We start from the raw sequence: 14,245 nt of genomic DNA on the forward strand, positions 1-14,245 counted from the left end.
GAGTTCAGAGTGCTCCGTGGGGGTCGGGGGAGGAGGGAACAGCGGCTGAAACGATGCATCCAAAGGATGCAATCTGCCCTCCCCTCCAAAAGATGCCCGCCCATTTCTCTGCTGCTTCCACCCCCCGCACCCCGTGACGCTGCTGCCTGCCGGTGCCGGCCGTGGCTGCAGGTCCCGGAGGACCGAAACATCTGGGCCAGAATCGGTACATTCCTGGCTAATGAGGCTGTTTCGGGCTGTTTTGCCTCTGTGCAGAAGGAGCCCCCACACTCGGGGCTGCACAGACAGAGCGAGAAGGGTCTTGTCCCCCAGGGGCTGCGATCCAGTCTGCTGTTAAAGACCCTCTTCTGATTTGGGTTTGTGTTGTATCTGGATTTGGGTTTGTTGTTGTATCTGGATAAAATATCCAACCTGTTCCCTGAAAGCAGAGGGGGATGATGCACAGTGGGAGGAGTGTGGGGGTTACATTCTGCTCCTGATCTCCTCCACGAATGTGGGAGAGTAAAACCACTGCAGCTTCAGTTCCGGCAAAGGTGCCAAAAGCAGCTTTTTAAGCACGGGAGAAATATCTGAAACTGAAATCGGGGAAAAGAACAGCCTGCAGGTAAGGAAGCCTGTTTTGGCTGGGAGCCGTGGGTTAGGAACAGTGGAGGGCTCCCAGAGAGAAGTGCACATCACCCCTGTGCTCCTTGGACCCTTCTCTTGGAAAAGTGCACGGTCCAAACAGAGCAGGGCTTGGGAAAAAACATCTGCTGAGCGCGTGCTGTGACAGCTCCGGTGACAAGGACCCTGCTGCTGCAGGGAGTGAGAAGAGTGCTGGAGGCACCTCCCATCAGCCAGAGATGCTGGAGGGTGACTGTCCAGGGGGGAAAAGGAGGCGAGACAGTGAGGATGGTCAGGCAGAGCCCTCGAGGTTTTGCTGGAGAGACATCACCAACACGGGCTGGGGGATCTCACGGTGTTTCCCACCGTGGGAAAAGCTGCCCCTGCTCACACTCGGTGTGAGCTTGGCCATCACTGCCTAAATAAAAGCAGGCGCCACAATAAATGGGAAAAATGTTTTGTGTACAAACAAGGTTGGCCCCAGGCTGTGCTGGGAACACTCTGAAGATCGACGGGTTGTATAAACACTGGGTAAAAAATGTGGATTTCTCGCTTTGAATCTATTCCTCGGGATCGCTCAAAATGCAACGCTTCAGCTTGGAATTCTGGAATAAAATAACGAGAATTGGGGAGAGAAAGTGGGGTTTATAACACTTTAAGGGGCTCAGATGCTAATCTGACATGGCAGTGATGGACTGAAAAGGACCTAAACCTCATTTAAATGTGTCTTGGCATCACCTCAACCAGAACATCATCCCCTACCCTGGACCAGGTGAATGAAACCACTCCTAAACCAACCATTTTCAAACTACATAAAAAGACAAGATCTCCTCTGTATGTCTTCATGTGGATGAACTTGTTTAACCCCAAAATTTTGCTCTGTCATCACAATTTTAGGGACTTGCTTCCTGTTTCCTATCCCGGTGATTAGCAACAGAGGATTGGGAATGCAAAGGGAAGGGGCAGAAATCTGCCCTGCCATCAGTGATCCCATAGCTCATGTGGGGCTGGGAATGGAACAAGGAGGGGAAAACCCTGTTTTCAAACAACTGGGCAACTGGGAAAAGGAGCAGAGCAAGGTATGGTTTGACTGACATTTTGTAGAGAATCTAGAGTGCACCCCCAAACAACACATATGCACACACACAAATATATATATATATATATAAAAATAAACACATATTCACTGGTGGAATGGCTACTGGAAAACCCATTTCAAGCAGAAAAAAATAGAAGGGGAGATTTTACATTCAGCAAATGTCTGTAACAACAGGTCTAATACCTCTTGGAGGAATTGACTTACTTTTCCTGACTTTTTGTTTTTCAACAAACCAAGAAGAATTTATAAAACATTTTAGTCCTGTCTGCATTCATGCCCCAAAAACAACTTTACCCAACTTTTTCCTTTCCACTCCAAGCCAGTTGTCAGCACTGATAGAGCCAGGCTGAAATCACTGGAGAAAATCACACTGACTTCAGTGAAACCAAAATTTGCCCACTGACCCCAAAGCCCACAAAAAGCCAAGCAAGCTTCCCAGCTTGGACATGACTGAACACACTCAGATCCTTTCAGAACTGGTGGTTCATGCTCATCCTCTGAGAGCAGATAACAGTACCCAGCCTGCTGTGAGGCTGAACCTGCCGAGGACACGGGTCTAAACCAGCTTTGAGCCACATTTTGCCCAAACTATTGATTTTTACACTCTTGGCTCCAGCAGTCCCAGGTCCGGCCCCTTTTGGAGTCTCCTCCAGGGTCCCCGGAGCGGTCAGTGCTGCCCCGAGGGGGAGGATGCTCCGTGCCCGCAGCTCCTGCGGGGGGATCACAGCGGACACTGCGGCTCCGCACGGGCTCGGAGAACAACAGCAACGAGAGCATGTGAAACAAATCCATCGGGGGATATCAAACCCAAGGACGGCCCTGGCAGCTCAGGAAGTCCTGGAGATGCTAATTGCTGGGAGCTGGGAAAGTAGACTGGGAAAATATCACAGAGTGCTTGCTGCCTTCTGTGCTTTTATCTCAGCATCTCCTGTTGGCTCTGGCAGAGGCTGCATCAGGCGCTTGCTGGACTCTGCTCTGAGCCAGCACAGTCATTTCTGTGATCCTCCACTGCCCAAATTTTCCTTTAGTCTTTTGCCAAAGTTTTCTCCCCTTTTTTCCATAATAGCAATGAGTTGGTTTTGTTGTTTTTTGGTTTTTTTTTTTTTTTCCTGACTGCTGATGCTCTTTGGGGAATTCTGTCTCCCTCAAGCATAATAATCTCCACTAGTTATGCAATATAGTGTTAACAGGGGGGTTGGCAAGGTTTGATTTCACCCAAATTCATATCAGACTCTTCCAGGAATTCAAGGATTTTTATTTTCTTAGACAACAAAACCTTCTTTCTGAAAAGCTTTTTGATAGACCTGCCTGGAGTGTTCACCTGGATCCTGGACTGACATGAATCAACAGTTTTATTATTTTATTGTCTTTCCTCCAGTCAGTAAGCAGTCTATTTACAAACACAGCTCTTCAGGAATGATTCAAAAGGAATGATGCAGAAGGGTGGGAATATGGCTGTAAGATGCAAAGGAATTTCCACAAACTAACTTTCTCAGCAACTTGGCTGATAAAGCCAGCAATAAAGCAGCAATAAATAGCAATAAAAGCAAACATGTTGTTCTTCAGACTGGAGAAAGGAGACATCACATCAGTGCAGAAAGGTGGATGGGGTGGCCAGGGATGTGATTTAGAAATGATCTACGAAAGCAAATCATATAATGGTACAGCAGCAGAGGCATCTCACACGTCAGCACAGTGTTGTTTCACGCTCCTGGAATACATCAAAAATAGAGGCTGTTTGAACCCCAAACCCAGCCCTGAGGGGTTGGGCTGAGCAGCTTCACTCAGCAGCAGCTCTGTCATGGGAGACAAATCCATCCGTGGGCAGGAGCCCCAGCCATGAGCCACGTGTCTGTTGGAATTTCCCCCAAACCCCCTCCCTGGAGAGGCATTTTTACAGGAGTTTTGTGGCAGGGCTGGCTCCAGGCATGGGAAAAAAAAAAAAAAAAAGACTCACATGGAAGCACACGTAGGATTCAGTGATCAAAGGGTTTGGGGGAGATCTGGGAGTATCAGCTGCCAGAAGTAACATCAGTACTGTCAACTTATGGAAAACTGGCGTGGAGGGAAGGAAACCCCAGAGGGACCTGGGAATTCTCTAACGTCTGGGAAATCTGCTGCAGGAAAGTGGAAAGTATTTGTGAAAGAAATTAGAGAAGCTGCAACTGAAATTCCTCTGGTCGTGGCTGAAACAGAGGAAAGAAATGCTCTGGCAATGTTGTGAGAAGGAGCATCGGGAGGGCAGGACAGCAAGGGAAAATTAAGAGTTGGGGAATTGTGACACCACATAAATACTGCCAGTTAGGAGAAAGCCTTAAAGGAGTCGGGCCAGTGGGAAAGGTGAGTATTTGGGGAGCTCTGAAAGCAGCACTGGAGGAAAGAGGAGGCTTTGGGTGCTGACTGATACTGGTGTGCCCTTGCTCAGATATTTTTTACGTGACTCAGAAAGGAAGGTGGAAGTGAAATGAAGTGAAATGAAGGCGAAGCTGTCGCTGGTGCCAGGACTGGTCTCCGGTAACTCTGGAGCTGGAGCCTTTCAGGAAGGGGCTGTGGGTGCCTCTGCTGCCCCACACTCAGCTGGGCACAAACTCACAGGGCCCACTGCCCGAAAAACAGGCAGCGCAGCCTACAAACCAGCTGTCTGGAGCTTCAGACCAGGGGAGCAGCCAAAATCACCAGAGGTTGGGAAAGGCTTCAGGAAAGGAATACAAGGAGAGTAACAGCACAGAGCTGGGGAGGATGCTAAAAAAACTAGAGGTGCCTGTGAGTTCAGTCTGCCATCAGTTTATTTTGGGGAGGCAGATCAGTGGAAAAAGGGAAGGTGTGATCAACTGGGCAGTTTTTCCTGCTTACATTTGGATCTTTCCTTTAGAAAGGGTGGCTGCTCCCTCCGACAGTCTCCAGCTCCAAGATACACACAAAGTAGAGGAAATCTATTTTTAGTCTCCTTGAGACAAAAGTGCTAGTAAAAAAAAAAAAAAAAACAAAAAATGTTAGAGAGACAATTGCTTCCTGTTTAGAGCTGCTGGGAAGGGAGATCCTGCCGAGACACTGAGGCTGGCCAGGACCTGGGTACAGCTCTCAGGAGCTGCCCTGGAGGAGAGCAGGGGTGGCAGGGGGGTCTGTCAGATGAGGAGGAGTCACTTGGGGATGTGAGACAAGGAAAGATGTTCTCAGCTCCTGGGAGCCCCCACACTGGGCTGGGAGGTCCCTGCCCTGGATTCCCGAGGGAGGGGAAGGGATTTGAGCTTCTGCTCCTTTGGGATTCTTGGTGCCTACAGGTTGAGCTCAACTGCTCAGGTTGAAAGACTCCAGAGGGTCTAAGTGACACCTGAGTCTAAGGAGACAATTTGCAAAATGACTTTCACACTGATTGAAGACTTATCTCTCTGAAAATTCCAATGCTTGATCAAATCAGTCTGATTCACAGCAAGAGAGCAGGTTGTGTGTCAGCTGGGGGGTTTGACTTAAACACTGATTCATCTCTACATCTTCAAAGTGTTGCTTCCACCAACAAACTACAACACCAAGAGGTTGAATTAGGAACCCAAAATTAAATTCACAACATTCTCAACAATTAATTAGTCAAATGTTCTTCCTCATTTGTGATGGCATTTTAAAATTTTTACAAAGCAAGACAATTATCATTAGAAATCAGCTTAAACTGCTGATTTTTCTGTTTAGGGACAGCACATACTGCAGCTCCTTCCGGGACAGTTTGTGTTTCTTCGGCTGTACTATTAAAAATACATCATGGATGTCAGCAGCTAATTATTCTGTCAAGCAGCTTTACTTCCCCTTGTGCTCTTTTCCACATCACACACACTCAAAAAGAGGAAGACATGGCAGTTCTTCTCCTAAAATCGCAGACTGGAAGGGTAGGAGTGGATCCCTGTGGGTGGATTTACTCTTAGTGTCATACAGGATATTTTCAGCTCCTTTCTGGCACAGAGTGAAAGAGAAAAAACTAAAGGGGGAAAAAAAAAATGTCCCTGGTATAAACCACACACCAAAGAAACCAATCATTCGACTTCTACCCAGGGTTCACACGAGGAAATGAAACTCTGAACGCGTCCGTGAAATCGTAACAATCTATTTGCAAAGAGCCTTAACAAAACCGGGAATATGTCCCACCACAGACACTCTGTGTGTTCAGGTGAGCCCTGCTGAGACATATCCCAGGATCTGCACGGTGCTGGGATAGGTCTTGCGCATCCCCATGCACCTCTCCTGGTCGATGAAGAGCGAGTTGTTTTTGACGACCAGGTCGTGCTCCAAGACAGCCTTGGAGCGGACCAGCATCTGCAGCATGTCCTCAGAGGCTCTGAGGCACTGGTGAAGGTTCCTGAGCGTCTCATTGATTTCATTGACCTCTTGGACAAGGCTGGAAAACAGCAAGAACCCTCGTTAGCAGTCCCGTCACGGGGGTGGTTTGCAGCAGAGCGCTGCTGATGGGCCCTTGGGGCACAGGATTTCCCCCCTCAGCAGGCTCAGACCAATGTGGACCCCCCATTCCTGTCAGACACAATGCTGAGGGAAGAGCTCCTCCACGGAGAGGAAGGGGTAAGTTTGCTCTGAGGCTTCAAACTTCCTCAGCTTTCAAACTCCAAAGATTTTCTGAGTTGGAAGGGACCCACAAGGATCAGCGAGTCCAGCTCTTGGTGTTATCAGCACCATGTCCAAACAATGGAGCTGATCTCAGGGTCAGCCTTTGGGTGTGTGCAGCCATCCCACTGAGAAGAGGGGCGAGCAGCTGTGGTTTCCCATCTCTGCTTGGGTTTGAGGGTCTGTTGGTTCACCCTCCTGCACTTCCCCATGCAGGGGCCCTCCCTACACCCACACAGGCTCACACAGCAGAGCAGGGCGGCTGGGAGAGGCTAAAAGTGAATGTGAAACAAGTGCAGGATGGAAAAAACAACAGCATGTGAGATGCTGAACCAGCTCTGGGGCTGGGTTTAAATCACTGTTAAAAGGGAATTACGCTCAGAGGGCTTCCAGGAGGAGATGTGAGCTTTGGGTGCCTCACAGGGGGCACTGAGAGCAGTGTCCCCAGAACCAGTAAGGGAGAACAGCCCTTACTGATTCTCCATGTGGTGAACCCTTCCTTGGAGTTACCCAAAAGGAAGGAGCTAAGTGCTCTCAACATGAGCCTGTTGGAAAGTAGAATCAAAGAATTATAGAATCCCAGACTTGTTTGGGTTGGAAGGGACCTTAAAAATCATCCAGTTCCACTCTCCTTCCACAGGCAGGAACACCTTCCACTAGCCCAGGTTGCTCCAAGCCCCATCCAGCCTGGCCTTGGACACTTCCAGGGATGGGGCAGCCACAGCTTCTCTGAGCAACCTGTGCCAGGGTCTCCCCCTCCTCATAGGGGAACAATTTGTTCCCAATATACCATCTAACCCTGCCCTCTGGCAGTGGAAAGCCATTCCCCCTTGTCCTGTCACTACCTACCCATATAAAAATTCCCTCTCCCTCCTTTCTGTAAGCCCCCTTCATATACTGGAGGGCTACAGTACAAAGAATAAAGGGCTAATCCCACAAAACTGAGCACATCCAGCCACCTGGGCGAGGCAGGAGAGAAGCTGAGTTTTATCCAAGTGGGAAAAATCCAGTCCCTTGTGGGGTGGCATCAGGTTGTGCCTGGCCACGCTGTACAACCTCAGTCATGTGGGCAGAGCTGGCCCAGCACCCCCAGGCTGGGACAACCACTCATTGCTTTGGATTCTACCAGGGCACTCAGGGAAGGATTATTTAGGAAAAGGATAAAAAAAGAGGATTTTTGTCACCCCCAGTGACTCCTCAGGGACCCTGCCAGCCCTGCCCTCCTGCCTCACCGGATCTGGGCAGTGTCCCGGCACAGCTCCACATTTGGTCTCCTCGTGCGCTCATCCAGCCGGGTCTGAGCCACTTTTAGCTGAATCTCTTTGTCCTTTATGGTTTTTTGGATGACTTGGATCTTCGTCTCGAGCTGGAAGATTTCCTGTCGTGTCTGGCGCGGAACACAAACACGTGTATTAATTAAAAAACATCTGCTCAAGTGATCACATCATTTCCCTTTTCTCCTGCCTGTGTGCAGGGAAAAAACCAAGCTCAGTAAGCAGACCCTGGGCTCAGATCACTGTCACTGTGCCACACATCCAGGCACAGATCCAGCAGAGTTTTCAGGGAAAAGCCTCTCTTTGCTGTTGCTGTCACATCAGAGGAGGTTTAGAAGCAGTGATGGATCTATTGAATTACCAGCTTCCCAAAATTCCTGCTTGCAAAAACTGATCATCCCTAACAGAGGGAAAGTTTTTAACGGCTCCTCATTTAAAGATGTGGCATCAGCAAGCCCAGTCTCAACCAGCACAGCCTCGAGCACTTCTCAGGAAGCTTCCCATGAGATCCCCTGCTCTGAGCCAGGTGCCCATCACCGACCTCCCCTTCCTCTGCTTGGCAGAGCAAGGACACGGAGACAACCACCCCTGGGGACGAAGCTGAAGTGGGAAGGGGTCCAGGCTACCTTGGCCAGGTGGGTCTGGATCTTGCTCTTGGCGTTGGCGGTCTCGGTGATGCGGCTGGTGAAGGCGTCGTTGACCTTGCTGAACTGGCGCCACATCTCGTCGGCCGTGCCCATGAGGATGCTCTCCGTGCTCGCCCGCAGCTTGGCCGAGGTCGCCCGCTGGCTCTGGGAGCGGAAGATGTTGTTGTCCGTGAACCTGGCCCACGTCTCCGGCACTGAGATCCTGAGTGGGGGGAAAGGAGACGCCCTGGATCAGCCCCTGCTGCTGAGGGTGGTCGTGTCCCTCACCTGCAATGCTGCTTTGGGTACCACAGTGTAGGATATTAAGCTCTAATGGAGCGTCCAAAGAAGGGCACGAGGATGGGGAAGGGCCTGGATTTGAAGCCATGTGAGGACACTGAGGGCACTTGGGGTGTTCAGCTGGAGGAGACTGAGGGGAGACCTCCCTGCAGTTCCAACTGCCTGGGCAGGGGCAGAGGAGGGGCAGGACTGAGCTCTGCTCTGGGGGGACCAGGGACAGCCCCCAGGGAATGGCTGGAGCTGTGTCAGGGCAGGCTCAGGGTGGATCTCAGCAAAAGGTTCTTCCCCCACAGGCTGGTTGGGCACTGAACAGGCTCCCCAGGGCAGTGGGCACAGCCCCAAGGCTGCCAGAGCTGCAGGAGGGTTTGGATGATCCTCTGGGGCACAGGGGGTGACTCTTGGGGATGGGGCTGTGCAGGGCTGCAGGTTGGACTGGATGATCCTTGTGGGTCCCTTCCAACTCAGCACATTCTGTGATTCTGTGATGGATCTTGTCAGTGTGCAGTGACGATGAAATGTAGATTAAATCTATGCTCTTAATTAAATTGCATGAAAGTGAAACATCTGGACCCGATTTGTTCAATGCTATTCATGAAATGATGATCTGTTCATGCAGACAACTCATGAAAGCTCAGACAAATGAAAGATTCTCCCAGAAAGAGTAGGGATTCCAATCAGATCTCCTATTTCCACGCTTGAGGCACTGAGTGCCAAGGGATTCCCAGCTCCATGACAACACACAGATCGAAGTCAATTCATTTTGCTCACAGCCCATCTCAGTTTCACACTAAACTGAACAAGCATTAGATCCCACTCCATTCCCTGTCTGTGTGTTTGGGATGAAGTTCCTGCCTATGCAATAGTCCAGAACAAGGTCAACAAAAGACTTAAATGCCACATAAGCTCCATTTAAAACCTGCTGATTCTCAGCACATTTCACCCCCCTCTGAATTTTAGCATCAATCCCTTGCAATTCATTTGCCTGCCTAAATACATCTGAGCTCTACTGTGAATAATTATTCAAACTATTAGAAAAATTGAATCAATCTGTGCCTCTCCATAAACTGTGTGTGTCTGCGTGAGCAGCAGATTTATTCCCTCAGCCCTTTGCCACTTAAGGCATATCTCTGCAAGTGCTTAGTTCATTTACTGCAGAGCCAAAGCTGAATTCCTGGCACCCAAAAGCAGCTGAACCCTGTCCCAGGACAACACTCTCTATTTCTTCATCTTGTGTGTCATTCCAGCTTGCTGCCAGGCCCTCTGCACGCAGGGGTGAACCCCCCAGACTTTACATCAGGGAAGAGCACTCAGGCAAGCAGTGACACATCTCTGAAAACATGCATAAACTTAACGGGCTGCGCAGAGGTGCTGGGCTGAACTCATTTGCAGGCTGATCTCTGTACCCTCATATAATGTTTAATTAGGCTGGGCCCGCTTTCCCCTGCTGGGTGTTCAGCAGAGGGTTGTTCTCCTTTCATGGTGAGCGGAGAGGAACGACCCCTTGGAGGTGATTTTGGGATGGATGTGCCAGGGAGAGGCACTGTGCCTCCCAGGGACCCCCCAGTGCCACCCAGCCCGCGCTCACGTGGCATCGATCCGCTCCACCCCTTTGTAGTAGTGGATGCCCCTGGAGGTGTTCTTCAGCTGGTAGCACTTGTTGTCGATGTGATGGCCCATCTGCTTGTCTGCCAGGTCCTTCTCCAGCTCTTGCCGGGCCTCCTTGTTGCACCTGCAGCACACAGACAGCAGGTCTCGGTGGGGGTGTAGGGGTGGAAGGGTGTCCTGCCCATCCCAGCTCCCACTGGGACAGCTGTGTGCATCCCTCCCACTTCCCATGGAGCCTGCACGGCTTTTACACCTGCAGGGGGTGGGTGGAGCAGGGCCCTGCTGGGGGTTTCCCATTAAAGTGCTGCACAACATGACGAGCCCCTCCTTACATGAGCTGGTTATTCACTGTGTTCAGGCACTGCTGGAGCCTCTCCCGGACGGACCTGATGATCTTGATTTCCTGGGCAAAGGTAAAGCACAGCTCCATCAGTATCCATGGCCTGGACACACATCCCCTCGAGCCTCTCCAGCCTTGCACTCCGTGAGAACTTCCCTGCCTGCCTCTCCCCCAGAGCAACGAGGGGGTGCAGAAAGGGCCCCCAGCCCCAGTGCACGTGTTTGTGCAGCTGAGCCCGGACCCAGTGATGGGAGGGGACAGGAGGGGGCTGTGCCCACTGCCACGGCCTCTGAAATCACTTCAGGGTGGGCTCCTAAGTGTTTTTTCGTCTTGATATGCACATGAAGGGCTGGTTAGATCCACTACAGGGGATGAGTCCTGATCCTGACCTGATGTGAACAGGCACAGTGGTTCCCTGGATCAGCAGTGTTGCACATCCCCATCCCCATCCCCAATCCCAACATATCTTCCTCCCCACAAGAGATCCCATCCACAGGGGACAAAAGGAGATGGAATTTGGTGCAAATCCCCAGTCCTTTCTAAGAAACACTCAGCCCTACCAGGGGAAGGCTCGTGCTGCTCTCAGCTCACTTGACTCCAGCACAAACCTATTGCACCTCTGAAGCCCCAGCTTCCAGAGGCAGGTGATCAGTGCTCCAAACTCAGGAATTTTTAAGCCCTCCTGTCTGCAGGAGCCAGCTGAAAGCAGAGCCTAAATATGTCCCAGCACTTAAAAACCAAAATGCCTTTATGGAGGTACCAGCTCTGATAACTTTCCTAAAAGCTCATGACTTTTAAACTAAGGTTTTAATGTTTTAGGGACTGATTCATAAGGAAAAATCTTTCAACAGAGCTGTGGCATCACAGTCCCAGGGGCTGCAATTTCCTTCCCAGCTTCATGATGCCTTTGCAGTGATTCTGTTTTGCTGTTCCCTGCATTAGGATCCCCTCTGCTGTGCCAGCTTTCATTGTGTTGGATTTTATTCCTAGTTTAAAGCAGACTATATAAAGGCAGGCAGGAGTGCATGTTTTTACAATTTCTATCAAATCCATTGCCTGAGCACACAGAGCAACAGCCCTACTGCAGCCACACTGCTCTGAGCAAAGCAAGGATGGGGGGAGGTGTAAAATCTTTTATTAGACCAGCTAATATAGTTGGGAAAACCAGACAGGCTGCTGGGCACCCGCTGCCTTCTGCATATCTGTGTGTGCATCTGTGTGCAATATAGATAATGTTCTACAGATAATGTTCTATAGATAATGTTCTAGAGATGTAGAGATATATCATAAAGATAGGCACTGCTCCTGTGCTGGCAGGGCTTGGAGAGGCAGGGCTGCCTCACAAACTCCATGGAGAAGGACAGAGGACCCCAATATGCCACACAAACACAGCTGGTTTTCAGCTACTCCTCCCTCTCTTGTCTCTGTCTCAGCAGGTTTGGGGGGGGGTTGAAGAGTTTAGCACCTCACCAGCACAAAGGAGCCAGGGAGGGAACAGGGCTGTGAAACCTGTTTAGGGTAGTTTAGGTAAAAATAACTCTAACACATGACCTGTGCTGCCAGAACTTACTGTGATGAGCTGTTTCTCCACGTCGTCATGGACTAGGTCGATGCCCATCCTCTTCTCCCGGTTAAGCAAGCACTTGTGAGCGACCTGTTGGGGACATGCCGTGCCATCAGCGCTGGCTGCAGGGGCAGGGTTCCCCACAGGGGTGGTGCCCGTGTCAAGGAATGTAAGAAAAGACGTTACAGGTGGGCACAGAGACGACAGCATGGGAAAAACCACCCTGGTTTAGCTGACAACGAGCAGCCGAGTGCAACATCAGCGTTAAATGGATGTGAGGGAGCCCACGTGTCCCTGGTGCCACCACAGCTGAATGCAGGGACCTGTGTCAGGCTCCATGCTGACCTCACCAGAGCCTCGTGGTAAGACACGGGCTTTTATCTCCCAAACCAGGATTTTGGAGATAAAAATGTTTGGTTAAACAATCCCTGTCCTGATGTGCTCAGCGTGCGCTGGAGCGGGGAACACGTGGCAGACGGCAGGGGATTTGTTTATTCCTAACAGAACTAATGGGCTCCTAATAAAAACTTTCTAGATGTTACAGAGCCGTAATGAAACTTTATTAGACGTTTGAATGGCTGCAGATGGTTTGGCAGGAGGCCACGGGGGCAGGGTCCTTACCTGGAAGGGGCCCTCGGTGTCGGCCAGCGCTCTCTCCAGCCGCTTCTGCATGTCTGCCAGGGAGTTGGTCTCCCTGATCATGGCATCCAGCTCGAGGCAGAGCTCCGACTTCCAGTACTCTATGTCGTTGACCCGTTCCCCCAGGTTCTTGGTGCTCTCTCCCTGGGTCCTCTTGGCCTGCAGGTACACGTCCTTGATGGCGCGGTTGAGGTCGGCCCGCAGCCGCTCCGCGTTGTGCCGCGTGGTCTCCGACTCCTTGTAGTTGGTCATGTTGGACCTGTGCCAGTCGTCGAGGGTGTGCCGGGTGAAGACGCCGTTGGGCCTCTCGGAAATGAAGGGAATTATCTTGGTGGGGGGTAACCCCGGGAAGCTTTCGGAGAGGGGGGCCAGGGTTGGGTTGAGGGCAGCGGCTTTGTAGTAGGCGTTGGGCATCCAGGGGAGGCTGATGCTCTCCGGCTGGTAAGGAATCCGGTTCTTGTAGCTGGCGGCCACGGTGCTGGTGGCAGGCAGGATCTTGGTGGGTGGTGGTTTGGGGTAGGTAAACTTTGCCTTTAAGGGGTAGCCGTAGAGCTCCATTGTGGAATGCTGCTGTCAGGTGCGTGTCCTGCACAAAGGAGGCAGAGGAAAACCTCGCTCAGTCAGTTCCTGCCCGTGTCCCACCTCTCACAGCAACAACTTGTGACACAGCCAGTGATGCCCAAGGAACCCACAAGGTGCCTGTACAGACCTAAATCTCTCAAAAACAAATCCCTCCTGACAGCAGCCCAAGTGTCTGGATGGACAGGGGTTTGGCTTTGCTGGTGGTATCTAGAGTCAGGTCTTGAAACGAGGAGAGAAACAAATCGTGGCTGCCAAGGAGGATGGCAGATCTTATACCTTCATTTTCCTTAATCCTTTAGTCTTTATTCCCTACTGCTTATTATTCCTTCATTTTCCCTGTCAATCTAGAGAAGTTCTTATGTGACAGGGACACGTTCTTCCCGTAATGCCCTTAAATTTAGCCAAAAAAGCTTTCACAAGCACAACCCTCTGAGCCAGTTTGGCAGGACCGAGGATGAGATGTCTGTGCTCAGGTCCAATAAAACCCACCTTGTGGGGGTTACCACAAACCAGTCACTGCTGGGGAAAAGCCACTGCCATTCCCTAGCTCCAAGCCACTTATTTGTTGTTATTTATCATCAATTTTATTATTTATCATCCATTTTATTATTATAAACTAATACCTGGGAAACAGCATTCGGAGAGTGGGAGATGGTTCCCCTGCAAAGAAATCCTTCCCTTTCAGACACTGACAGACAAGCATTTAAGAGAGAAAAAAACCCTTGGGAATGGCCTGGAGTTACTTTTCCATGCATTTCCAGCTGAATTCAATGGCTCTGCATCCCCCTCAGGATAAGCCATGCCAGGGTGGTACTTTCTACCCTCTCTGAACACAGGCACACACCAGGAGCTGCTGACCACCTAGTTTGGGTACAATTAGATGATAAAAGAGATACTAGGGGCTGAGGAGAAGTACCTGCTTTGCTGGTCCTGCCCTCCCAGTGGAAGCACACTCTCCCCTTTTGCTGTGAGCGTGGGTGTGCTCAGGGTTGTGGGGGTGTGGGGGTG

The 14,245-nt window shown here is 50.7% G+C and overlaps 1 protein-coding gene across 1 annotated transcript; it reads right to left on the minus strand.

Moving 5' to 3' along the window:
* Positions 1-5,854: 5,854 nt before the first annotated feature.
* Positions 5,855-13,213, minus strand: TEKT3 (tektin 3). The gene is made up of 7 exons (XM_050318938.1): positions 12,638-13,213; positions 12,023-12,106; positions 10,445-10,515; positions 10,093-10,236; positions 8,208-8,430; positions 7,540-7,694; positions 5,855-6,086 (listed from the first exon to the last, which is right to left on the minus strand). Exons 1-7 carry the CDS (start codon positions 13,211-13,213, stop codon positions 5,855-5,857), a joined length of 1,485 nt encoding a protein of 494 aa, XP_050174895.1.
* Between the last annotated feature and the right edge of the window lie 1,032 nt (positions 13,214-14,245).

The sequence above is a fragment of the Myiozetetes cayanensis genome, unplaced genomic scaffold, assembly GCF_022539395.1.
Source record: "Myiozetetes cayanensis isolate MyiCay16 unplaced genomic scaffold, myiCay2020 scf22, whole genome shotgun sequence".
NCBI lineage: Eukaryota > Metazoa > Chordata > Aves > Passeriformes > Tyrannidae > Myiozetetes > Myiozetetes cayanensis.

Excerpts from the sequence above, each read along its gene's own strand:
- TEKT3 (XM_050318938.1), bottom strand. The coding sequence starts at position 13,213 with ATGGAGCTCTACGGCTACCCCTTAAAGGCAAAGTTTACCTACCCCAAA. Across the intron at positions 10,516-12,022 it reads TGGAGAAACAGCTCATCACA|GAAATCAAGATCATCAGGTC; the intron begins GTAAGTTCTGGC and ends ACCTTTGCCCAG. Across the intron at positions 6,087-7,539 it reads CGGGACACTGCCCAGATCCG|CCTTGTCCAAGAGGTCAATG; the intron begins GTGAGGCAGGAG and ends GCTGTTTTCCAG.